The 26,866-nt window shown below is 40.5% G+C and overlaps 2 protein-coding genes and 1 pseudogene across 7 annotated transcripts in view; 2 read left to right on the top strand and 1 right to left on the bottom strand.

Annotated features, from left to right (window-relative positions):
• The window catches only part of LOC135541868 (uncharacterized), an 88,233-nt gene extending 82,060 nt beyond the window's left edge, over nt 1–6,173 (top strand). For both annotated transcript variants that reach the window (XM_064968323.1, XM_064968322.1), the window contains exons 71-76: nt 3–149; nt 228–364; nt 617–748; nt 3,841–3,943; nt 4,198–4,247; nt 4,571–6,173. In XM_064968323.1, coding sequence (XP_064824395.1) covers nt 3–149; nt 228–364; nt 617–748; nt 3,841–3,943; nt 4,198–4,247; nt 4,571–4,598 — 597 coding nt within the window. In that variant the 3' untranslated portion in view covers nt 4,599–6,173. The remainder of the gene's footprint in view (nt 1–2; nt 150–227; nt 365–616; nt 749–3,840; nt 3,944–4,197; nt 4,248–4,570) is intronic.
• Nucleotides 6,174–12,816: 6,643 nt separating this feature from the next.
• LOC135541867 (E3 ubiquitin-protein ligase DTX3L-like) lies at nt 12,817–21,003 on the top strand. 5 transcript variants are annotated; one of them, XM_064968317.1, is made up of 11 exons: nt 12,817–13,004; nt 13,643–13,744; nt 13,904–13,990; nt 16,432–16,512; nt 16,608–16,709; nt 16,888–16,941; nt 17,453–17,693; nt 17,978–18,150; nt 18,272–19,807; nt 19,934–20,151; nt 20,405–21,003. In XM_064968317.1, exons 3-11 carry the CDS (start codon nt 13,949–13,951, stop codon nt 20,472–20,474), a joined length of 2,517 nt encoding a protein of 838 aa, XP_064824389.1. In that variant the 5' UTR covers nt 12,817–13,004; nt 13,643–13,744; nt 13,904–13,948; the 3' UTR covers nt 20,475–21,003. The 5 variants fall into 5 exon arrangements, with proteins under 5 accessions (XP_064824389.1, XP_064824388.1, XP_064824390.1 ...); XM_064968316.1 differs by lacking the exon at nt 12,817–13,004 and adding an exon at nt 13,013–13,201; XM_064968318.1 differs by lacking the exon at nt 12,817–13,004 and adding an exon at nt 13,013–13,201 and having other exon boundaries at nt 13,623–13,744.
• Nucleotides 21,004–21,167: 164 nt separating this feature from the next.
• The window catches only part of LOC135541553 (prolow-density lipoprotein receptor-related protein 1-like), a 31,649-nt pseudogene continuing 25,950 nt past the window's right edge, over nt 21,168–26,866 (bottom strand).

Genomic DNA, 26,866 nt, shown 5'->3' with positions numbered 1-26,866 from the left:
AGCTCTCCAGTGCTTGGGATCAGGCGATGGGTTCTCTGGTGGTACCAGTCAGAGAGCTGCTCTCACAACCAGATCTAGTCCTGGATCAGTGGCTGAGTCTGGATGGAGCCTCACCTGACAGTCAGATTCTACTGAGGGCTGAACTCAAGGTTACATACAGACACACACTTCTATATCCTCAATTGTTTTTGTTGAAATGACTACTTACGAAATGTATCTTTCAACAGATTCTGGAATCTAAAATGGTGGACCTGATAGGTCATGGAATTCTTCCGTGTGCTGCAGGAAACTGTGGGCAGGTGAAGCTGTCTCTCTCCTATGCCTCAAAGAAGAAGAAACTGACCATCACAGTCCACGCCTGCAGGTTTGCATCATTCATATCTCCACCATGTCATATAGCAAGAGCCCAGAGTTTGTTAGGTGATATGATGGTCAGCAAAAACCCCTTACATATAGCATAGCTTTAAACTCATTACTAAAGAAGGGGTTCCTTCCTGTAATGATATCCCTATCATACATTTTCAAAAAAATCCTCATACTGTACCTCTTTCTCTTACCTTACCAATTGACAACACTTTTTAAGGCCATGGATCACATGTTATGTGTTTGTGTATAGGGATCTGGAGTCGTCCAGTAAAGATGGTCTAGACACCTACGTCTCCCTCATGCTGCTGCCCGACAAAAACAAGGCCACCAAGAGGAAGACAAGCATCAAGAAGAGAGACCTCAACCCAGAATATAACGAAAGGTGTGTGATGTTATCAGCATTGGTGTGTGTGTGTCAGGGTTTCCGTTAGGAAAATGCGGCGCCCGACAAGCGACGGAAGATTTTCATTTATTGGACTTTTGAGAAATTGACCGGTCATCGATATGCATTGGGTGCATATCCCAGGGCGTCCACTCTTTCAGCCAGCACCATCAATAAACAAGGGCCAAGTGAGCCACATTTACATGTTCTTAAAAACAGCCATTCCTTGTGTTTCGATGTGTAGCATATACAATCTATATTGCCTTATTCGTTTTTACTTTCCTAAAACAATAATTGTCCACCTCACAGTTCAGCTGTACGATATAGAGATAAATATGCCGGTGGCATGCTACGACACCGACATGCTTTTCTTTATCCTTGTCAGATAGGCTTCTGCTATACAGATATAGGTGTACAGAAAGACGCTAATTTGTACATTTTCTATAAAGATAAACATTATGTTGTTAGATTATAGGAGTAACACTGGTAGACCTAAAACATTCATCACCTCAAGATCAACTGTCGAAGTCAGTTGGAGGGCCAGAACACACTGCCTTCATATCATAGGTCTGCAGTATAACAGGCTAATAGCCACACCAAACCTTAACAAAAGTTTCTTTTATTTATAACTTTATTAGGGTAAAATAAATAGTAAGTTAAGCAATTGTTTACAGGGAAAATACGAGCAGGATATTATATTGTGGCAAACATTACAGTTGGAACTTGATTTGGTCAAAGAAAATGGCTCAACAGAATGAAGCAAAACACTTGCGAACTGGTTTAAACCTTCTAAAAAATGTTGAACCGTTTATATTGCAGCAATTACCAAGAAAGGCTAGTGCCTAATATCTATTTTACAACAGGCCTATTAATAACCATCTTAAACTAAATATAGAGCACACAATTAAAAAGACAGACCAAACTTAATTTAGCCAATGAAAATGTCTCAACAGAATGAAACAAAACATGTTTTGTATATTTAAAGAACTGGTTTAGATAGTAAATAGGCCTACAATAATAAAAATGTAATTAAAAAAGTTAAAAATTGCATCCTACCTGCATAGTGAATTGCACAGTAGCCTGCATTTAGACACACCAACGTTCTTCTCATTTTTATCCACTACAACATGAAAACTTGTCCATTCGGAGGACTTTCCCCTTGTAGGCTTTTCACTATAGGCATACTCTCTAACTTTTGTTTTACTTCAATGAAAAAGGCCTCCATCTTCGCAATCAACAGTAACCCAAGGCTTCTCTCTCACTGTCTCATCAGCAGCGCACATGTAAGGCAACATGCAAGGAGTGAGAGAATAGTGCTGAGAACAGTGCCTTCAGAAAGTATTGTGTTACAGCCTGAGTTGAAAATTGATTCAATTGAGATGTGAAAAATACCCCTTAATGTCAAAGTGGAATTATGTTTTTTGAAATTAATTGAAAATTAAAAGCTGAAATGTCTTGAGTCCATAAGTACTCAACCCCTTTGTTATGGCAAGCCTAAATAAGTTCAGGAGTAAAAATATGCTTAACAAGTCATATAATAAATTGCGTGGACTCACTCTGTGCAATAAGTGTTTAACATGATTTTTGAATGACTACCTCATCTCTGTACCCCACACATATAATTATCTGTAAGGTCCCTCTGTTGAGCAGTTATTTTCAAACACAGATTCAACCACAAAGACCAGGGAGGTTTTCCAAATGCCTCGCAAAGAAGGGCTCCTATTGGTAGATTACAAAAAAACATTGAATATCCCTTTGAGCATTGTGAAGTTATTGATAACACTTTGGATGGTGTATCAATACACTCAGTCACTACAAGGATACCTGCATCCTTTCTAACTCAGTTGCCGGAGAGGATGGAAACCGTTCAGGGATTTCACAATAAGGTCAATGGTGACTTTAAAATTGTTACAATGGCTGTGATTGGAAAAAACTGAGAATGGATCAACATTGTAGTTACTCCACAATACTAACCTAATTGACAGTGAAAAGAAGGAAGCCTGTACAGAATAGAAATATTCAAAAACATGCATCCTGTTTGCAATAAGATACTAAAGTAACCTGCAAAGAAATTAAGTTTATGTCCTGAATAAAAAGTGGTATGTTTGGGGTAAACACAACACATCACTGAGTACCACTTTTCATATTTTCAAGCATGGCTGGATCATGTTATGGGTGTTTATTTTTTAATTTAACTATGAAAGTCAGTTAAGAACAAATTATTATTTTCAATGAAGGAACAGTGGGTTAACTGCCTGGTCAGGTGCAGAACAACAGATTTGTACCTTGTCAGCTCTGGGATTTAACCACTAGGCTACCCTGCCGCCCCGCTTGCCATTGGCAAGGACTAGGGATTTTTTTAATGATAAAACAAAATGGAATAGAGATAAACACAGGCAAAATCCTAGAGGAAAACCTGGTTCACTCTGCTTTCCAAAAGACACTGGGAGACAAATTCACCTTTCAGCAGGACAATAACCTAAAACAAGGCCAAATATACCCTGGAGTTGCTTACCAAGACAACATTGAATGTTCCTGAGGGGTCTAGTTACAGTTTTGACTTAAATAATCTTGAAACTCTATGGCAAGACTTGAAAATGGCTGTCAATCAATGATCAATAACCAACTTGACAGAGCTTGAAGAATTTTTAAAATAATAATGTGCAAAGCATAACTCTGTGTGTCTCGAACTGCTTTGCTTTATCTTGGCCAGGTCGCAATTGTAAATGAGAACTTGTTCTCAACTTGCCTACCTGGTTAAATAAAGTTTTTTTATTTTTTTATTTTATCTGCCAAAAGCCGTCAATTACCAGCTAACGGAAACCCTGGTGTGTGTTAGTTATGATCCTCGTGGGTACTGGAAGTCCCCACAAGCATATTAACCAAGGAAGATTCTCTCTTGTGGGGACATTTCTCAGGTCCCCACGAGGACAAAGGCTATTTTAAGATTAGGGGTCATGTTTAGGGAAAACAAAATTTTGAATGCAAATCTATTTTAGGTCCCCACAATGATTGTGTGTGCACCAGTCAACAGAGTCATTTGAACCTGTGGCAGCAGAATGTAACTATTTTCCTCCTGTCTCTCTGTGTAGGTTTGAGTTTGAGCTGTCTGTGGAGGAGGCCAGGCGCAGGCATCTGAGTGTGTCAGTGAAGAACAGCAAAGCCTCCTTCAGGAGCAGCGATCTCATTGGACAGGTCAGCCATGATTTGGATTACTGCTTCTGCTATTATGGCTATACTGTACTCATCATACTGTACTATCAGCTGGGTAACTTCGGAGTGAACATGGGAGTCTACTTTTTACAAGCAATGCGCACCTTTCTCACCTGGTGCAAATGATGATTCATGCTTCTGTTCTACTCAAGCAAAATCACAACAGTATTATGTAAATCCCACTTGTTTAGAATGGTGTATACTAATAATTATTAACACCAAACTGTCTTTTTCAGGTGCAGATAGAGCTGGCTCAGATTGACCTGGCCTCAGGGGTCACAGAATGGTGAGTAGTAGCCATAAAACAGAAAGTGGGTGACTAGTGCCTAGATTCAATCCGGAATGGGGAAGATCTGAAATTGAAAGGCAATGTTCCCACGTTTGTGGAGACTGCAGTCACGGTAAACACTGCACATGTCGGCTCAATCAGAAAATACCTTTTAATCTCAATCACGCTATTACGCAGATCTTCCGCGCTCTTGATTGAATTTAGCCCTTATTGATTGTGAGTGTAAAGGACGGTTGGCCGAAATTTGTACATTTGTACTGTTATTATGTTTGCATCTTCTCATTGGAGATCAACTATTTAATCCTCCTCCCCTCCCCCAGGTTTGACTTGAAACAGGAAGCTGAATAGTGGATCTGTCATACCACAGGGTTAAAGTTCACCTGTACAGCCTAACTCACGCCGATGCCTTCCCCCACCTACCACTGCTGCAGCCTTCCCTGTCCTATCACCTGTTAATGTCTATCTCTAAATATCCACATATCAATATTATCACTAAAGACAGGGCTCAATAGGTCAGAACCTGGATTGATCCAGGAGAAAGTCTGCATTATATAGTTTCATCTGAAGTTTATACCTAGTATTAATAGTTAAGGTCAAAATGTGTACATACTTATGAAAAGGTTGATGGTTATACCTGCATACTTTAAGAACTGATGAGGGTTATACCCGTTTATTAAGGTTACTTTTGAAGTTTACATTAATAACTTGTTAGGGATATTTGAAGATCATATGAAGGTTATGTACGTTAAAGGTTAATGTACTAATGAACGATAGCTACATGCATTTATCTTGCTAAAGTAATATCAGTAAGGAAGGAGTTAATATTATCAAGGTAAAGAGACTCTTGCCTGATCCAGGAAGTGAATAGGGACCAGCATGCGTTGTCAGTATATGGTATCAGATTGGTATTATCAAATAACTTGTTATCAAAGTAACAATAATTTTGGAAGATATCAGCAAATTCCATTATATTATGGAATGATGTTTGCTGTGGAAAATTGTTAAGTATGTTAATACTAATAGAAGGATAATGAGGAAGTAAAATGTTAAGTATAGTATGAGTCCTTGCGGATTGAGAGAGAAAAATCAGGTCCGGGACAAGGTAGCACGTCCGGTGAACAGTACACTTTAACCCAAATCTTTTACTCAGTGTCTAGTCAGGAACCTCCCTTATTAAAAGAGCATTGATTTTACTTTGCCTTATGTTATCACAGAGACTTCTATAGTATATATTGTACCAATGGGGTGTCAGGGTAGCCTAGTGGTTAGAGCGTTGGACTAGTAACCGAAAGGTTACAAGTTCAAATCCCCGAGCTGACTAGGTACATATCTGTCATTCTGCCCCTGAACAGGCAGTTAACCCACTGTTCCTGAAAATTAGAATGTTCTTAACTGACTTGCCTAGTTAAAGGTTTAAATAAATAAATATATATATATATGTAAACAGTACTGCCATGTGAAATTCAGCCAATTATGAAGGCACTCTGATATTACAGTTATTAATTTCTAACTAATACAAAAAAAGCCATTTGTATTGTCATACATGTCATGCATTCCATTCCATTCTGCTACATCATATATTTTTGCTGCTTTGTGTTTTACATTTGTTTTGATGTGTATCTTTGTTTTTTTAACACATTACAATTGTGCATATATTCATCCTTTCTAGCAGGGTTGTGCTCATTTCAGAATGAAAGGAATGCCTCAAATTCCAATCAAATTTGTGAATTTTAATTGAAGTAGTAAATGGGATATATACTTTGCTATCCTGAAGTGTGACTTTCAGATTCAATTCAATTTCAACGTATGTTTTATAATTGAATAGAATGTATTTCAATTGCACTGAATTCAATTCAAATCTGAAAAAGATTATCCTAAAATCAGTGTGCGTCATGGCAGTCAAATAAAGTTTTTGCACCCCCAAAATAATGTGGTCTTATCTATCATACATGAGTCTTTTATAACTGTTGCAGTCTTACTTACATGATAACGATCAGCGGTAACTACAGAACCAATCTGTAGCCCTGAGAAGTGAAAACCTGGACCGCAACAACCTGATGTCAACTTGCAGCTTCACAAATACCTTTTCTGTAAAATTGCCTTTGTCAAGGTGTCCCCCTCCTCTGACCTAGTAGCTAGCTGGAAATGCAGGGGTAGTCACATGACACTAGGCAACAAAAAAAGGCATGCCACAGTTAGGCACACCTGGCGTGGGAACCTAGCTAACTAAAATATAAACTAGCTAACTGGCATAGCAGTGAATAAGCCACCCCCCTAACTAGCTATGTCAATCATGAGGCCCCCGTATGTTTGACAGCACAATACTTTATTTTTTTGGGGGGAACAAACTCAATATACTTTGAAATGATAATGGACCTACATTCATAGAGTTTGACTGTGTCCAGCTCGCTAATAATCCACAAAATGAAAGCTAGACAGTCAAGGAGCATCAGAAATTAGTGGACAATTCTTTGCAAATTTGTAAGGAAATGAAATAACACATTATGGTCCTCCAGACCTCGTTGCAGACTAAATGTGGACCCGGGGGGAAAACATTTTTTGGACACCCCTGAGCTAGAACCATAAATGATAACTCCAGTGTGATGACTTGTTCAGGGGCCTAATTTAGAAAACCGTGTGTCAGTACAATACATACCCCAAAATGTGTGAGTGCCAGTATTCATGCAAACGTTGGCATTTATTTTTTTAAATTGCTTGACTTTAGAATGTGCTTAGCTTCCTGCACACTTTAGACCATGCGATGCGCACACCTTCTAAACGTCGCTCCCTTTCAGATGCTCTACACAGTAGAATTTAACAGATGAACAGACAGTTAATATTTTGCTTTGAAGTGTTTAGGCTACCTATGCCTACTGATCTTTTATTATTTTTGGAGTAGACATACAAGACAATGTTTCAGAATCCGCAGGCAGTGCCGCATGTTTAGTTTAGGGAAAAAGTAAACAAAATATTATTGAATCTGCTTACAGGTCCACAACATTTTGCAATTTTTTTTTTCTTCCAGTAAATGTCAAATACAGCACATAAACTGAAAAAGTTTTAAACATTCTGCCAACACCTCCAAGTACTTTATATCAAGTTTGCCATTGTTTTTTTTACTATAGAATCTGCCTTAACCTAATTCCAATAGGCCTACTTCCAAAGTATACAGCAAATAAGGGCATTATTGTCACAGTACCATCAGGAAGTATTCAAACATCTTGACATTGTCCACATTTTGTTGTGTTACAGCCTGAATGTAAAATTTGTGTCACTGGCCTACACCTTATGTCAAAGTGGAATTATGTTTTTAGAAATGTTTACAGATGATTTTAAAAAGAAAAGCTGAAATGTCTTCAGTCAACAAGTATTCAACCTCTTTGTTATGGCAAGCCTAAATAAGTTCAAGAGTAAAGATTTAGTTAACATGTCACGCAATAAGTTGTATGGAATCACTCTGTGTGCAATAATAGTGTTTAACATGATTTTGAATGACTACCTAATCTCTGTACCCCACATATACAATTACAGTGGGGAGAATTTCATAACCTGCAAAATCGGCAGTGTTTTCTACTTACAAAGCATGTAGAGGTCTGTAATTTTTATCATAGGTACACTTCAACTGTGAGAGACGGAATCTAAAACAAAAATCCAGAAAGTCACATTGTATTGTTTTTAAGTAATTTATTTGCATTATATTGCATGACATAAGTACAGTGGGGCAAAAAAGTATTTAGTCAGCCACCAATTGTGCAAGTTCTCCCACTTAAAAAGATGAGAGGCCTGTAATTTTCATCCTAGGTACACTTCAACTGTGACAGAAAAAAATTCAGAAAATCACATTGTAGGATTTTTAATGAATTTGTTTGCAAATTATGGTGGAAAATAAGTATTTGGTCAATAACAAAAGTTTATCTCAATACTTTGTTATATACCCTTTGCTGGCAATGACAGAGGTCAAAAGTTTTCACACACTGTTGCTGGTATTTTGGCTCATTCCTCCATGCAGATCTCCTCTAGAGCAGTGATGTTTTGGGGCTGTTGCTGGGCAACATGGACTTTCAACTCTCTCCAAAGATTTTCTATGGGGTTGAGATCTGGAGACTGGCTAGGCCACTCCAGGACCTTGAAATGCTTCTTACGAAGCCACTCCTTCATTGGCCGGGGCGGGGTGTTAGGGATCATTGTCATGCTGAAATACCCAGCCACGTTTCATCTTCAATGCCCTTGCTGATGGAAGGAGGTTTTCACTCAAAATCTCATGATACATGGCCCCATTCATTCTTTCCTTTACACGGATCAGTCGTCCTGGTCCCTTTGCAGAAAAACAGCCCCAAAGCATGATTTTTTTCAACCCCTTGCTTCACAGTAGGTATGGTGTTCTTTGGATGCAACTCAGCATTCTTTGTCCTCCAAACATAACGAGTTGAGTTTTTACCAAAAAGTTATATTTTGGTTTCATCTGACCATATAACATTCTCCCAATCTTCTTCTGGATCATCCAAATGCTCTCCAGCAAACCTCAGACGGGCCTGGACATATACTGGCTTAAGCAGGGGGACACGTCTGGCACTGCAGGATTTGAGTCCCTGGCGGCGTAGTGTGTTACTGATGGTAGGCTTTGTTACTTTGGTCCCAGCTCTCTGCAGGTCATTCACTAGGTCCCCCCGTGTGGTTCTGGGACTTTTGCTCACCATTCTTGTGATAATTTTGACACCACGGGGTGAGATCTTGCGTGGAGCCAAAGATCGAGGGAGATTATCAGTGGTCTTGTATGTCTTCCATTTCCTAATAATTGTTCCCACAGTTGATTTCTTCAAACCAAGCTGCTTACCTATTGCAGATTCAGTCTTCCCAGCCTGGTGCAGGTCTACAATTTTGTTTCTGGTGTCCTTTGACAGCTCTTTGGTCTTGGCCATAGTGGAGTTTGGAGTGTGACGGTTTGAGGTTGTGGACAGGTGTCTTTTATACTGATAACAAGTTCAAACAGGTGCCATTAATACAGGTAACGAGTCTGTCAGAGTGTGAACGCAGATATTCACAAACTGAGCGTGAGGCCCTTGCATTGGTTTGGGTTTGTGACATGCTTCACCCGTATGTATATGGCAGGGAATTTGATCTAGTGACTGATCATAAGGCGTTGGAGGCTATTTACAGTCCTTGCTCAAAGCCATGAGTTCGCATTGAACAGTGGGTGCGGAGACTACAACCGTATGACTTTCGTGCTGTCCACATACCAGGGAAAAACAACATTGCTGACCCTCTGTCTCGTCTAATTGGAAAGACTACAGTGAAAGTCACACATGGAGCATGTGAGATTTGTGGCTGTGAACGCAACTCCAAATGCAATGACCACAAGGGAAGTGGAGAAAGCATCAGCTACAGATGAAGAGCTAAGAGAGGTGAGAAATGCTATTCAGAGTGGGTGTTAGGAGACATGCCAGGCATATGCACCGATTGCAAATTAAATGTGTGTAATTGGACAATTAGTCCTAAGGGGAACACCCATTGTTTTGCCACATGCACTTCATGCCTGGTCTCTATCCTTAGCTCACGAGGGACATTTGGGCAGTGTAGGCACAAAACAACATCTCAGGAGTAAAGTATGGTGGCTGGGCATGGACAAGGCTGCAGAGAGACACGTCAAGTCATGCCATGGTTATCAGACTGTAGCATGACCAGATGTGCCAGAACCGCGGAGACCCACAGTGTTACCTGATGGGCCGTGGCAGGACGTCGCCACTGACCTATTGTTTCCACTACCAACTGGACACTCAATATTAGTAGTTGTAGACTATTACAGCAGATAATATGAATATGATCTCATGCAATCTATTACCGCAGAAAAGGTCATTGATAGTCTGGAGACTATTTTCAGTCGTCATGGTCTACCTTTAATAATCTGATTGGATTGTGGCCCACAGTACATGTTATCCCAGTTCCAGAACTTCTGCCAGGAAAATGGGATTCAGCATGGAAAAATGATGCCACAATGGGCATAGGCAAATGGTGAAGCGGCAAAATGTCTCCCTCATGAAACGGATTCGCATTGCACTAGCTGAGGGGCTGGACTGGAAGCGGGAGGTAGGCAAGTACGTGACAGTCTATAGGTTCATTGATCACTCTACCACGAGGAAGAGCCCAGCTGAACTCCTTTTCAAAAGGAAAATTAGGGGGAAGCTTCCAGATATAGCTACACCACAGAGTGACCTGGAGACACGGGACTATGATGCTGAGCAGAAAGGTAAAGCCAAGATCTATGCAGACAACCTTTGCAGAGCCAAACACTCTGACGTGGACATTGGAGATTAGGTTATCCTAAAACAGCACAAAACAGACAAGTTCACAACAACCTTCAACAAGACACCACACACTGTGATCAATAAAGAGGGAAACAATGCGGTTGTTCAATCTCCAACCCGAGCCAGGTATTCAAGGAAAAAAGCATTTGGGAAGAGGTATACAATTGAGGAACCAGATCCACAAATAAAGTACACCTCACAACTGAAAGAGACTGTGGAACAGAGTCCTACTCTGAGATATTACATTGAATCCAAACCAGAGACTATCTGTTATGGATCACCACGAAGACCACAGATTCCCAAGCCAGTCAGGCTTCACAGATAAATTAAACTGCCACAGAAGTTAACACTGCATAACACTGCAAGGGGTAAAGAAAACCAGTATAAACTGAAAAAGGAGGACAAATGCAAAGACTCAATGTTTGAATTATGTTGTGAAAAAGGTGCAGAATGTTTTGCTACAGTAAGAAAAAAAAATAACAATAATGTTTTGTTTTGCTTAGAAGTAAGCTTAAAGGAAAGTTTATTTGGGCCCCTGAGTAGCACAGCGGTCTAAGACACTGCATCACAGTGCTTGAGGCGTCACTACAGACTCTGGTTTAGATTTTTTATTCTATTTATTTCACCTTTATTTAACCAGGTAGGCCAGTTGAGAACAAGTTCTCATTTACAACTGTGACCTGGCCAAGATAAAGCAAAGCAGTCTGACAAAAACAACAGAGTTACACATGGGATAAACAAAGGTACAGTCAATAACACAATAGAAAAATCTATATACAGTGTGCAAATGTAGTAAGTCATTTTGGATTGGAGATGTTTAATGTGAGTCTGGAAGGAGAGTTTACAGTCTAACCAGATACCTAGTATTTATAGTTTGTAGATCCCATTAGGGCGGCACACAATTGGCCCAGCGTTGTCCGGGTTAGGGTTTTGCCAGGGTAGGCCGTCATTGTAAATAAGAATGTGTTCTTAACTGACTTGGCTAATTATTATAAAGTTTGCATAAAAAAACTAAAATTAGGAGAACAGAAATAATAACATAAAACAGATTTCAGATTTCGGTAACAAAGGTAAAACAGGTAAAGAATGAGTGTGGTTGTGTATGTCAGGTTGACATTGAAGTTCAAATCCAAGTAAAGGGGGATGTCGTGTATTGATGTGATGTACTGATATATGACGTCACCACGTCAGTAAAAGGAATGTGTGGCTTTTTACATGGACAGTGATGGAGTAGAAACATGTTGAATTTTACTCCCGAGTCTGGTTGATTCAATTCAGTATAATATCCTAACTTAGCCCACATAGTAAGTTTAGGATTGAACAGCTGCTACTAGCTAGCTAATTCATTCACATCAGTCGAGTGGGATGAAACATTAACTAACGTTACATGTCAGTTACACTACTAGCTCAGCACTGGGAATAAACCAGCGTTTCAATATGCTCATAGGTCTGCGGACAGAGCTCAGTTTTTATGTCATACATAATTATTGATGTAGTTTATAGGCTCATCAGAAACGTCCAGATCCTGAAATAGCCAAAACTAGAAACTGCTCTCCATGGGTCATGTGTAGATCCTAGCTTATGGCGCGATTTTCAACAGACTGTGGCTACCTGCCCCATGATTAAATGCCCCAATAATGGAATATCGAATGACATTCATGCTTTCCGGTAAAATCGAGTGGTTATGTTGTCTAAACTCATAGGTACTCAAGCTTGTTTTGATCCGTTGTATGTTATTGAGCCTATCCACAATTATATAGACTACAGGTTAAAGTGCTTAATGTTGCAAAAGTTGTGGAAGTGGCTGTCTCACTGACCTAAGCCAATTTGGACTGGACACGTGACCCACTCCAGTGACTGTCAATCATCAAATCATTGGAATGAAATTAAAATTAAAAATACATTTAAAAAAGTTTATTCGATGACATAATATGTAAGATAAAATAAAAAAATAAAAAACATTTATAATTTCTGTGTTGTCAGTATGCCACGAATATTAACTGGCCAAAACTTATGGTGCACGGGTTGAACCAGAACGGATCACTAAAAACATGAAATCATTATTTCGTTTCTCGTTATTTAATATGACCTTCAGGCAAAAAAATAAATAAACGTGTGTTGTTTGATTTCAGATTCAATCAAATAAATTAGCAACGACCCTTTGTTCGTTTTTAAAAATCTTGTCATCTACTAATAGGAAACATTATTGTCCAGAAAGTACACGGACCCGACTAGATGCAATATCTCTTAGGCAGGAGTAGCCTATTTGGACTAGTCCGCCGACAACACATTCATTGAAAGAGTTAACGATTTACTCAATATATTTACCTTTAAAAAACGATAATTGAATTTTGTTTGGTAGTTGGATCGTGAGAATAAAGACTATACAGTATTTTCATGTACCGTCTATGTGGATTGTGGTTACTTTGGTCCATCCCCCGGATACAGTACAGTGAGTAATATTCTTAGCAAATTAAACCCTACGATGGGCCATAGGCTTCAATAGCTGTGATACTACCCCTCTTTTGACGGAAAGTGCGTCTAGCCAGCTATAGTGCTGCATTCTTGAATCATCGTTACTTTAGTTTTCGCTTCCACGTCTACAAATGAGATGACATTAAAAACTGAGACAGTTGTACTACACGCCTGGTATGTAACCTAGACAATATTTTAGCAAAACTTCGGGCCCACCTGGCACCGAAAACAATTTAATAAACTATAGCATAGCCGTAATGTTAAAATATATAATATGCATAGAAAATTACAAGTTCACAATGTTTTATTTTTTAATCAATTGAATAATCGGTGAATTAAATCAATTGAACAATGTATTATTCTCGATGTGTATTTATGTTTTAATCTAAAACTACACGCGTTATATTCTAACAAGGCCCATTCATTCAGATTTAGTAGCCTCGAGTTTTTTAGGCTACTAAATCGAGATAGGCTATCGTCAACTTTGGGCTGTGTTGCAACTTGTGAAACGAAAGTTATACTATTTTCTGTGGCGTCGTGAGTTGGCACAAAACGGCAATGAGATTTTCGTATTGATGATATTCATCCAGCAAAGGCCTATTTCCTGCTGTGTAGGACACACTGAGTTTGACCGGTTGAAGCAAGAATACTTAAATCAACATGGCAGAAAATGACGTTGACATGATGGAAGTGTGTGATATATATAAAAAATATAATGTGAGTATGCTGGAGGCTATCGTCAACCTTGGGCTGTGTTGCAACTTGTGAAACGAAAGTTATACTATTTTCTGTGGCGTCGCGAGTTGGCACAAAACGGCAATGAGATTTTCGTATTGATGATATTCATCCAACAAAGGCCTATTTCCTGCTGTGTAGGACACACTGAGTTTGACCGGTTGAAGCAAGAAGACTTAAATCAACATGGCAGAAAATGACGTTGACATGATGGAAGTGTGTGATAATGTGAGTATGCTGGTTTGAGGACAAATACATGAGTACCTTTAATATTGCAGCGACCGAAAGCAACACCCAGCGAACCTCGTTAAGAGGTTCAGATCTCATGGCGTAACTGATAACATGCTGACCGCATCTCTCCTCCATGTTGATTTTGTCCGCCTACTAGACGTGACCAGGACATGCAGGTTGACATATCAAAACGAACTCTGAACCAACTATATTAATTTGGGGACAGGTCGAAAAGCATTAAACATTTATGCTAGCTAGCTTGCAAATTTTTCCTGGGATATAAACATTGGGTTGTTATTTTACCTGAAATGCACAAGGTCCTCTACTCCAACAGTTAATCCACAGATAAAATGGTAACAGTTAGTTTATAGTAATATCTCCTCCTTCAGGCTTCTTCTTTGAACTTTATATGGCAGTAAGGTGCATTACCACCACCAACTGGACTGTGGACCTCAGTTCACCTATCAATCACCCACGTAGGTATATGCTCCTAAAAACTGATGGGAGAGGTGGGACTTGCAGCATGTCAAGCGTCACAAGTAAAAACCAAGTTCCATTGTAGCGCCTGGCTACACTGATGCTCATTGACACACACGAGCAGTGTGGGGGCAATGATTGAATAACATGTATCTGTACACTGCAACGAGTGCAGTGTGGTCAGTATGTAAGGTGTTGGGTTAGGATCCCGGTCGGGGCTACTTCCAAATGCATTACATTGGTGTCAGAAGTGGGGTGGCGTGGCGCGGGAGGGACTTAGTAATGAAAAACACCTTAGCAACCTGGTCAAGAGGTTTGGATCTCTTGGAGAGTAACTGCGTTGGGTTGACAGTCACTGGACCCGGGTTCCTGGAATATGAATTCGCTACAATATTTATACATTAACTTATTTTTAGCCAAACAGCAGCTTGTTTGATATAATGGGTATATTATTTTGGATATTGAACAGCAGTAATAGATAAGTTGTTTGACATAAATTCTCCATTTCTAACAGTTTTTAATTAAACGTATCATCTTAGTAGACATTCTTATCCAGAGCGATTTAGGATTAAGTTCCTTGCTCAAAAGCACATTGACAGATTTTACATCTCGTCGGCTCAGGGATTCAAGCCATCTGTTACTGTCCCAATGCTCTCAACCACTAAGCTACCTTCCACCTTTTAATCTTAAAGGACAAAGGGAACTAACTTCCTCTTACTTTCTTCACAGATAATTGTGCACTTGCAACATTTGAGAGAGTAAATTCTCCTGATACTGGTAGCAGTGAATCTGCATGAGAGCACCAATCACAGCAATGGCCACATGACAATTCCCAAGGGCAGGTTTATAGCATAAGTACCGTATCAAACGATGCAGCTGGGATAGCCAGGGATATACTTAAGCAATAAGGCCCGAGGGGGTGTGGTGTATTACCATTATATACTGAACAAAAATAAACACAACACAACAATTTTACTGAGTTGTAGTTCTTATAAGGAAATCACTCAATTGAAATGAATTAGGCCCTAATCTATGGATTTCACATGACTGGGCAGGGGCGCAGCCATGGGTGGGCAAGGAGGGCATACGCCTGTCCGCTTCGGAGCCATGTCCACACACTAGGGAGCCCTACAAAAGGGCTTTATTAGAGACAGAAATACTCCTCAGTTTCATCAGCTGTCTGGGTGGCTGGTCTCAGACGATCCCGCAGGTGAAGAAGACAGATGTGGAGGTCCTGGGATTGCGACAGAGGTGGCCTATGGTAGAGAAATTAACATTAAATTATCTGGCAAAAGCTCTGGTGGGCATACCCACAGTTAGCATACCAATTTCACACTCCCTCAACTTGACACATCTGTGGCATTGTGTTGTGACAAACCTGCACATTTTAGACTGGCCTTTTGTCCCCAACACAAGGTTCACCTGTGATCATGCTATTTAATACGCCACACCTGTCAGGTGGATGGAGTATCTTGGCAAAGGAGAAATGCACACAAACAGAGATGTAAGCAAATTTGTGCAAAGCATTTGAGAGAAATTAGCTTTTGTTTATATGAACATTTCATGTTTTATTTCAGCTCATGAAACATGGGACCAACAACACATTACATTTTGCCTTTATATTTTTGTTCAGTATACCATGGCTAAGAGCTGTTAAAGGCTCTGCATGGTCAATCCGATGTCCCAACTACCGTCAACCAATCATGTCTATACGGAGCCCTCCGCATTCTTTAAAAATTAATGTAAATATCAAGCTATTCATGAGTGGGTATACTTAAGTTACTTAGCCACCTTTTAGGTAAAACATATGTGGAACTAGACGAACCAAACAACAGTAGTTTGCTTGTGTTCGAATTAGATTATATGAGAACCACATTTCTTCAGGAAGAGAAACTGTACAACAAAAATTTCACTGTATGTGAAAATCTACAACCCGTACACATTTCTCTCTTCTCTTGCAGCCTGACCCAGCCTTGGCTGCCAGTAGAGCACCACACTATCCACAATGGAAGTATTCAAGCCCCCATGGGAGAGGTGATCGGGTAGGTATTGTTTTTATGTGGAATAATTTACCACAATTATGAAATGTGCTATTCTGTGATGAGTGAAAATATGAACCCCCTCCTATCTCTTTTAGACCTATTCTTCAGGAACAAGTGGGGAGCCAGTGATAGTAACACAGCCACATTCATGTCCTAGCAGTCACACCCAAAGGACTGTTTTGACTGATAAACAAAAGGTAAGGAGTAAATAGCGTAATTATGATCATGTCAACTAGACTCTGACTCAGGCGATCTTATCTTTATCATACCTGTTTGCATAGACTATCCAATGCTGTTTCATGAAGTTACAAAAACCAATCACAATTAAAGTTGGGGTAAGATCAACATCATACTGATGTCCAGTTATTCTTTCAGGACCTGTATTTGACAGATGATGAATCTGAAGAAGGACTCGATACACCACCCCAGGTTGTTAACACCACAAGTTGACAATATATTTTTAAATATCTGAATGACATGTAAGACATTATATAGTATGTAAAGTACATGTTAAAGAATAATCATTTTTTATTAAATGTTTTTTTCTAAAGCTCCGATGAGAGGTAGCTATCAGAGCTATACTTTCTACAGCTCACCTTTTAAGACTGTTGTTGAAATTGATTGTTAGGTCAAAATCATATTTAATCTCTTATTTTTTCAGGGCACAGATCTGTATCGGTCAAATGAGGATATTGAGGGAAATGAGGGGAGTGTGGATGCTCCTGCTGGAGGAGGAGAAGGAAAAAAATATATATATAAAAAATAAAATAATAAAAATAATAATAAATAAATAAATTTAAAAAAATCGTGCTCTGATTTGTACCCAGGAGCAAAATTAGATTATCCGCTATGAAACTCAATTACTAAACTACAGGTCCTCTGTAGGACTGAATAAACTGTTGCGTCAACAACCATATTTATGCTCAGACATTTTTTTCAGAATCTGAATCAAGCTAAGGTTGAAGAGAGAAAGCAGCCATCAGCATCTCCAGATGAGGCTACAGTCTACGTCACTGTGCAGTGGCCTAGGAAAGACCTTCCACCAAAATGGGAATCTACACTAGAGAAAACTCTCCAGTCATGGCTCAATAAAGACTTTGGTGATAAGACTACAGATTGTACCTTGAAAGGTCTTTATTACAATGGGTCATGGGCTGAGGTCAAGATAACTCCCTCAACAGGTGAGAATGGAGTCAAAAATGTGAAGTTCATTACAAAAATACCTAGTACCCATTTTAAATGTTGAGGATAAACAAGCCATGGTGGTGCTGCTAAGAAGAAAATATTCACATCAACAGTACATTATTGTGTTGCAGAGTGAATTCTCAAATGCATGCTTTTATCTGGAAACTAATATTTTATTAGATATGTCAGCATGTTTGATTTGGTTATTGTTATTCTGTTATCTTAAATCATTTTTTGATTCTTAATGTTAATCTTAATATATTAATCTGCCCTATTGAAGATCTAAAAGTACTTCTGAATCAGAGGGCGACACAGATGACCTTCAAAGACCAGGCCAAGACAACCGCTACCGTGCAGTTTCACAAGACTGCACCATCTACATCCTGGAACCAATCAGACTTTAAACCCAGCTCAATGGATGGCTCTCCTCCAACATCACACCCTCCACAGGATGTAATTGGCTTTGCTTTTGTAAATGTTTGATTATTTGATTGCATTTTCAAAATCAACTATAATATAAAACAGTATAGATGTAAGATATGTAAATCTTTTTAATATTATATTTTCCCACTAGGTCAAACTCCCAATGACTGTAAATACTATCATTGATCTCAGTGGCATCCCACATGAAGCACAGGTTGCCCTTCAGACCAGGTTCAGTCAGTACCGCACTTATCACTCACTGACCTTTACTGGGAACTTTGAGGAAGTGGAGAAGTTCCAAAGAGAGGTGAACAAGGTCATCAAGGAAGCTGAGGCTAGGCCAGCAGGTGATTGGAATGGTTTAGCAGCGACACCAAGTATGACTCACAAGGTAATGAACACCCATGAAGCCCCTGGACAAACAGAAATGAGCTTTCCAGTCCCACTGACCCTCTTTGGGTACATTAACCAGGTCTACCAGAAGGAGATGGAGGACATAGAGAAAAGAAATGGAGTCAAAATCAATGCAGATGTGAAGGTGTCCATCAAAGAAGATTCAGAGAAAACAGGCAGAGATTGTCTGCTGCCCGAAGCCTACCAGGAGTTAATTGACCTTTTCCAGAAGTGTGCAGGTGATTTTCACAGCATCTCCGCACATCTGCCACACATGAATCTAGAAGACCTCCAGAATACACTGAAGAACATCCCGAATGAGGAGTCCAGGCTGTTGCTGAATGTGTCCGCCAACAGTTGCAATGTGTTTGGGCCGAAGCAGAGCATGGTAGCAGTCAGGAAGGCTTTTGGGGTGTGCCACAGCTCCACAGTGAAGACCTTCGGAATGGATCACAGCTCCACAGATGAGGCCTTTGGATCTGGAAGGAGATCTACAGAGATTCCACAGAAGATTGTGCTTGACAGCAAAGACCCACTGGTGTCAAGTGGGCTGTCCATGGACCCAGCCCACTGGGAGCTGATTCAAAAAATATTTGATGAACAAATAAAAGCAATCCAAAATAAATTTGGAGTAGTTTTCATGAATAATCCCTCTCAGGGGAAGGTCAGAGTGACAACCAGACCTATCAAGTCCCAACACACTGCCTCTCTGGAAAGCCACGCCATCAGAGCTCTCATGCACCTCTACCAGAAGGTTGCCACGTCAACAATGAGCTGCTATCTGCTAGACACTACCCAGGCAGGGACCGTGGGGGATATGCTGGAGAAGATCCGCTCTCGACACCAATGTGTTGGGGCAGGAGAAAAATACGGTCCCTGGAGGCTGATTGGCCTACCGGAGCATTTAGGCCCTGCTGTCAAAGAGCTTGAAGAGAAGCTGGGTGGGCCTGTGTTTAAAAAGGAAGACAAGCAGAGGATTGTGTATCCGGAAGACTTCAACACTGGAGCAGCTGAGGTGGGAGCAGCTGGGGAAGCGACATGCCCCATATGCATGGATATATTTACCAACAAGGAGAAGTTGTCGTGCACCCATGAGTTTTGTAAAGAGTGTCTGAGGCGGTCAGTGGAATCCATGGGCCCCAGCTGTCCTGTGTGTAAGGATGTGTACGGGAAGGTGGAGGGAGACCAGCCTGATGGAACAATGACACACACTATTTCTTACACCAACCTACCTGGATTCACTCAATGTGACACAATAGTTGTCAACTATGATATCCCAGGTGGAAAACAGACGGTAAAAGCCTCCGGTTCTTCATTACACTGTAAATGTAAAAGTTGACAATACATTAGCTCCCAATTTCCACTGCAGTGTTTTATATTTACACAGCCATTTGTTTTTGTTTACATTGTCTGTTTTCAGAAGAAACATCCCAACCCTGGAAAGCACTTCTATGGGACCCAAAGAAGGGCTTATCTACCCAATAACATTGAGGGGAATGAGGTCCTGAAGCTGCTAAAGAAAGCATTTAATCAGAGGCTGATTTTCACAGTTGGGATCTCCAGAACCACTGGGGCAGAAAACGTAGTGACCTGGAATGACATTCACCACAAAACCAACATCGGAGGAGGGGCACAAAAGTACACCATCTAAGACTATAGATATGAATAAACTTCTGTATGCCTCTAGTGACTAACATAGTTAACATTTTCTTATGTCATGTATAAATGTTTTTTGTATATTTTGCATTGACTTAATTCAGATCAAGTGTCTACTACTACCTTGTCTGGGGGAACAACATTGATCCCTCATGAGATTTAAACCAGAAGCAAGCTCAGAAATAATTGGAGAATTTGTTTAATTCAAAGTTGTGTGTGCTTTGTGTTTGCCCAGTTTCGGCTATCCTGACCATGACTACCTGAGCAGAGTGAAGGATGAGCTGAAAGCCAAAGGCATCAAATGAAGACATTTTTGGAAATAGAACAGAAGACTAGTTCAGTTGAGATTCGAAGCTGCATACTTTAAAATTATACAGAGAGGGGAAAGCTATACTACGGAATCAGGATGTTTGCCATGTCACTGTTCCCTCTCTGGGTTCTGACAATACTACAGTACAAGAGGCTCTTGGAAAATGTTTTGGTGTCAGGGACCTTTTTGGTTAAGATTCTTTGTTTTATGAAGCCATTTGTCAAAACAAATGTCAACTTTCGAGGGATTTAGTTGATTGATATACTGGTATTATTTTTATTTTAGATGCTTGGATCTAGGCTAACGTGTGAGCTATGACGAAATATGGAACATTCATCTTGTTTAATTATTATGTCAGTGCTTTTAAACAGAATGGTAACATTGATTTAAAATCAACCTCAACATATTATTATCAGTTGGTGATCTCATAAACAGATCCACTTGCTCACTTAAGGCCCAATAAATGTGTTCTTGTGTGATTAACTCAAGTTTGTTTGATGATTGGTAATAAAAAGTTAATTTAAGACTGATGTGGTGAATTTGGTATTAATTGTTGTATCCTCCACAATATGCAAACTCTAGTCCAGTCCACCTAGATATGAAAACACAACCACAGAAGTGACCAAACGATGTAACATCGAACTCGAAATAAGGCACTAAAAGAACACAAATCCAGTTGATTGTTTTCTGTACAGTTTTTAAAATTGTATTTATAACACTGTTATTTAGCTTGAAAGTACTCTACCAAAAACAAACTCTTTCCAGAATAAAGTTTGAGCCTCCATGCATTTTTTACTATAAAAGCTGTGTAATTTCTCATAAAACAAGGACTAATCAAAAACAACTTATCCAAGAATGCATATATGATTTTGCAAAAATGTTCTTTAAAGTAAAATGATTGTACTTGTATCTCCTTTCAATTAAAAAAATGAAATAAAATGCGACCGCATCAATCAAAAATAACACTTGCTGACAAGTAAGCAAAATACGGATTTGTTATTCTAGTTACTTGAACATTTGTTTGCCTTTTCTCACATGCATTAAAATATGTATGATCACCTGACAGAAGCAGCATTTTGGGACAGTGGCTGAGCTTAGACACGTCAAGGCAACCAAAACGACAGGGTTAGCAGCAGGGTACAAAAAGACAGATCAGAAACGGCTAAAGGAAGAACAGTGGAGGGAAACGCTACGTAACAGTCAAAAAGAAAGAAATGAATGCCCTTCAGAGAGAGCTGCTACAAAACCATTAAAGCACAAAACACATTTTTTTCAGGTTAGAAGGATTCATCTGTGCTGACATCAGACAGGGCCAGGAGGACAGTCAAGCCCTTACATAAACCACATGAGGAAATGCAGCGAAAAACAAACATACCGTAGACCATTAGTTATCCCATCCACACAGCTGTAACTAAGACACTTGTCCTCTGGCACCACAGTCCACTGAAGGGGTGCAGATTGGTGACCTTCTCAGCGAAAGTGTCACATCTTCTCACAGTATACCTGGTCCGTCCCATCGTTAGCATGCTCTGACCTGCCGTGACATGTGAACTGGGCACACCCACAGCCCGCTATATGGACGCCTTCCCAAGCCTGGAGTCTTTAACATCGCCATAATCATCACATCTCACCAGTAATCAGTCAGTCACTCATTCTCAGTCGCTTCAACAACACTTTGATTACGCTATTTTAACATCACATGAGCCCTACACACCTTAAGGATAGAAACAAACATATATTGACCTGCGTTACATCTTACGGTATATACACCATAAAACATTGTCTGTCCAAGAAAGAAAACAATTTCATGAACATAGTTTTATGAGAAAATAATATGGAAATAAGTTTCCATCCGGTATTGACATTTTACACGTGCTGTACACAAATCATACTGTATTATTCCTGTCTTACACTCCTGCAGACAAAACTGTCATCAAGACAACATTGGTACCGACTTACAAAACTGAGTTCGCCTTCCCCTGCTCAAAATTAACACAAACAAAATTAAATAGAACAATGTTTTTTTCTCTATACAATTAATACAAAACAAATTGCTCCAAATATGTTTTTCTTCTTCTAATATTTTTTCTTCCATTTCCTTGTGCACAGAGGTAGTGGCTATTTAGGTAAAGGGACAAAAATAGTAAATAAAACATTTATTCTATAAAATGTTTTTGTTCATTTTTGACCAGAGGAATCGTAAAAGGACAAAATATAATACTGCAATCACATACAAAAAGGTCGATTTTTGTACAATTTATACAGTGTGCACGCTTTTTCTGTTTATTTTCTTTCTGTTTTTCTTTCAAATGCAAAAAGAGGGGTGTGTTTGGAATGGTATGCCCCAGGCTAACAGACAGTTGATGCTAGCGGGTCCACCAGGGGCTCCTCATCCCCCCGTGACAGAAGCTCCTTCTTCTCATCTGTGCTGGCCAGGGAGTTGCGGCTGTTGTGGGCTCCCATGTACAGGGTGGCGTACACTGGGTTGGTGAAGTTGGTGGGCTGGGAAGAGACCAGGGAGGACCATTAGATCAACTAAATACATGGTAGTAGGTCTGTGTTTGTATGTTGCCTCATTTGTGTCCGTTTGCTTGTGCAGGTATGTGTGACATGGTGCAAGTGTCTGTGTGCTTGCTTGTATTACTTTGTAATACCTTGTTTACCTTGTCTGGGTCCAGTGTGAAGTCTGAGTCTAGAAGATCCCCGGCATCGTCGTCTGGCTCACCCTCGTAGATCTTGTACGCTGGGTTTCCTATCTCTACATTCATGGCCCCGTTAGTCATCCTCTGGTGCTGGAAGCCCTTGGCCCTGCAGATACAGAGGTGAAAGGACATGATCCCTTAGACACGGACGGGTCCTGAGTACATCCACACAGCGCGGGCAGCGACATGGCCACATCACAAGGGTCAGGGCTCACATCACTGTCACGGTAACCCAGGAAGCAAATCCAGCATTCACCTAGCTAGTATATACTACAGGACACACTGGTCCTGGAGAGGGGTATGTAACAGTATCAAGGAAGCCAACATTACACACACACCCTGTAAGTGGTACTACTGAATGCCTACTTCAAAGACACAAGCAAGGTCAAATCTATCGATGTCTTGGACAGAAATCCACGTTGTTGTCAGTTTGGAACATTACCATATTGGTTCAAACCATGGACTTGAAGAATGAAGAGAAGTAACAAATCAACCAACAACCATTGTAAATGCTGGATTTTTCATGTTGCATTTTCCAAATCGTGGCTTGGGACAACGCAGTAAGAGCGTCCTCTCTCTCAGTATGAAAAATACAGTAGCATTCTACACAACCCAATACAGTACAGCATGATGGAACACAGCATGGGGTCCATTAAGACATCCTGGGGCCATAGACTGATCCATTGCTCTTCAATAGATAATTCCTGTTACACCCCTAGAAGTATAGTAGGTGTTTTGGAGAGGGTAGACCAGTCCTGAACAGGTATTTAGATCAGGAGAGGGAGGGGCAAGCTGAACGAGAGGGTCATGACCCCTTAGGCACAACAGAGAACGACATTGACCACAGGACTATACACTGCACAGCAAAAGAGAATGATGAAGAGACAGATGGGATGCCATATTGAGTGAGAGAGGATGGAAAGCGTAACGTGGCAACCGTTACCGCGAGGATCTGGAGAAGGACTTGCCCGGCCTGACAGACCTGAGGAGCAGAAGAGATGCAGTTACTCACAGCAGAGAGGGGTGGGTGGGTAACCACATTTAAAATACTAAAATTCGGGACAAGGGGATGAGTTTGCGGTACAGTGTAGCCTACATGAATACATGTTCTTGGCAGCACTCCAAGCGAGCTAACTGAAGTGCACAAAGCCTACTCTTTTGCCGAGTGAGCACCTTATTTGGTGATGCAGAAACGAGAGACCACGTATGGCTGTTTTATACGAATCTGGGAATATTTGGCCAAGTAAACATTTGTGGTTGGTCTCAGGGAATGTAAAACAGTCCGGGAAGGGAGACTTTTAAAAACGGGATTGAGTGAAGTACCAGCAAATATGTTGAATGAGCAACTAATGAGCTTTACAAGTTTTTTAAATTTTAAATTTTACCTTTATTTTACTAGGCAAGTCAGTTAAGAACAAATTCTTATTTTCAATGACAGCCTAGGAACAGTGGGTTAACTGCCTGTTCAGGGGCAGAACGACAGATTTGTACCTTGTCAGCTCAGAGATTCGAATTTGCAACCTTTCGGTTACTAGTCCAACGCTCTAACCACTAGGCTTCCCTGCCGCCGTTTGATGAAATTACCTTAACTTTCAGTCCAATACGGCTATTTACATCTGTGTAGTCAGAATATTCAATCTCATCAACGATTGGAGAAGTCTTTAACATCACCAGTACCACATACTTATGATATGGGGCGGCTGGGTAGCCTAGTGGTTAGAGCATTGGACTAGTAACCGCAAGGTTGCAAGTTCGAATCCCTGAGCTGACAAGGTACAAATCTGTCGTTCTGCCCCTGAACAGGAAGTTAACCCACTGTTCCTAGGCTGTCATTGAAAATAAGAATTTGTTCTTAACTGACTTGCCTAGTAAAATAAAGGTAAAATAAAATTTAAAAAAAATATTTTTATATATACACATTGCGCTTATGACAAGATATATCTTGTCATAAGCGCAATGTGACTGCAAAAGATACAGATTGGAATGTCAATTCTGAAATTAATAGGAAGGACACAGGACAAATCTAACTTTTTGTGAAAAGAAGTGGTGCTTTAAATTGTTAATAAAATATGGGACATGATTGTTTGATTGTGGGACGCACAATCCGAGACATGTGGTCACCTTAGGAGAGAGCGAGGGAGGAGAGAGAAAGTGCAGAGACCGTAAGAAGCAGCATTAAAGATGGCCTGAGAAGAAGAGAGAGCTCGATAGGGGGTCCCAGTGTTCCGCTAGTGCCCCGGTGTTGTATTGTCTAGTGTAAAGTTCCTCACCCACTCATCCTTCTCCTGTACCAGAACACAGCTCCTCCCACCAACATAACAAACAACAGCAGCATCAACAGTGGGATCACTATGGAGGCAGCACCTGCACATGGATACACAGAAACAGTATACATACACAGTTGGGCAGGAGACTTCAGGTAGCGTCAAGTTGATGTGCAGCCACAATAATATGTGTAAAATGTAGAGCAGCAGATCTTCTTTTTGCAAACCTTCAGAAAAGTTGAGGACAGTTTACTTACGTCCACCAGACTCTGAGGAGTCTACACTAGAGGCCACCACCTCACAGCGATGCCCCACCCAGCCTGCAGAACACCTGGGGGAGAGAGACACAGACAGATGTAACCGCACAGTAACCAGGGTTACTATAATATATGTATGTGAGAGAGTGCGAGATATACAGAGAGAGAACTTACTTGCACTCTGGTAGGTGTGTGCGTGGGTTGACAGAGCACTGTCCATTAGCACAGTATTCATCACATGTGTAGCAGCTGAGCTGGACTCTGCCATTTGTGCAGCTACAGGACACACACAGGTAACAATAGGTTAGGAGGACGTGTGTGTTTGAGTGTGTGTGTGAGTGTGACACTTACATGCAGGTGACCTCTCCTGTGGGCTGGAAGGAGTTGGTGGGGATACACTTGCCGTCACGGCAGTAGTGGCACTTGTCCACCTCGCAGGTGCTGCCGCTGAACTGGGATAGACAGCGACACTGGCGCGCCCCGCTGGCACTCTGCATACAAGTGCCTCTGTTCAGACAGTGTCCCTCGCAGCTACCTACTCACACACACATACATGAGAGACAACTATCCGTCTGAGTATAGTGAGAGCAAGGAGTCTTGAGATGGATATCAAGAGTGCCAGGCAGTTAACATTTTGTAGTCCTCCACTTCTCTAACTCAGTAGTGTTTGAGTATTATACTGCCAGCTGGTGGCAGTAGACAGATTTAAATGTTTTGTTTATTAGGAGCCCGAATAAGCTGTTGCACATGCAGCAGCTATTCTTTGCAGGGTCCATACAAAACCTAAAATACATTTCAGTCATTTAGCAGATGCTCTTGTCCAGAGCAACGTACAGTTAGTGCATTCATTTTAAAGGGCAATTCGGCCACTTTTCAACCGCATATTCCATACCTCCACAGCACCACACCCTTGTGTGTCTACATATGTGAATATGGAGCATTTCCATATGTGGTTAAAAGTCCTAAAAAAATGCTCACCGACCCCTAATCCTAAAGTAGGATTAAAAAATGCTCACCTAATCCTAAAGTAGGATTAAAAAATGCTCACCTAATCCTAAAGTAGGATTAAAAAATGCTCACCTAATCCTAAAGTAGGATTAAATATGCTCACCTAATCCTAAAGTAGGATTAAATATGCTCACCTAATCCTAAAGTAGGATTAAA

This window comes from Oncorhynchus masou, chromosome 6 (assembly GCF_036934945.1).
Source record: "Oncorhynchus masou masou isolate Uvic2021 chromosome 6, UVic_Omas_1.1, whole genome shotgun sequence".
Taxonomy (NCBI): domain Eukaryota; kingdom Metazoa; phylum Chordata; class Actinopteri; order Salmoniformes; family Salmonidae; genus Oncorhynchus; species Oncorhynchus masou.
Note: the sequence above shows the minus strand (reverse complement) of the source record. Positions and strands in the feature narration are given on the sequence as shown.

Coding starts and splice junctions, on each gene's coding strand:
- LOC135541867 (XM_064968317.1), top strand. CDS start 13,949: ATGGCAGAAAATGACGTTGACATGATGGAAGTGTGTGATAAT. Junction 16,710..16,887: donor TTTTGACTGATAAACAAAAG/GTAAGGAGTAAA, acceptor TTATTCTTTCAG/GACCTGTATTTGACAGATGA. Junction 18,151..18,271: donor CATCACACCCTCCACAGGAT/GTAATTGGCTTT, acceptor TTTTCCCACTAG/GTCAAACTCCCAATGACTGT.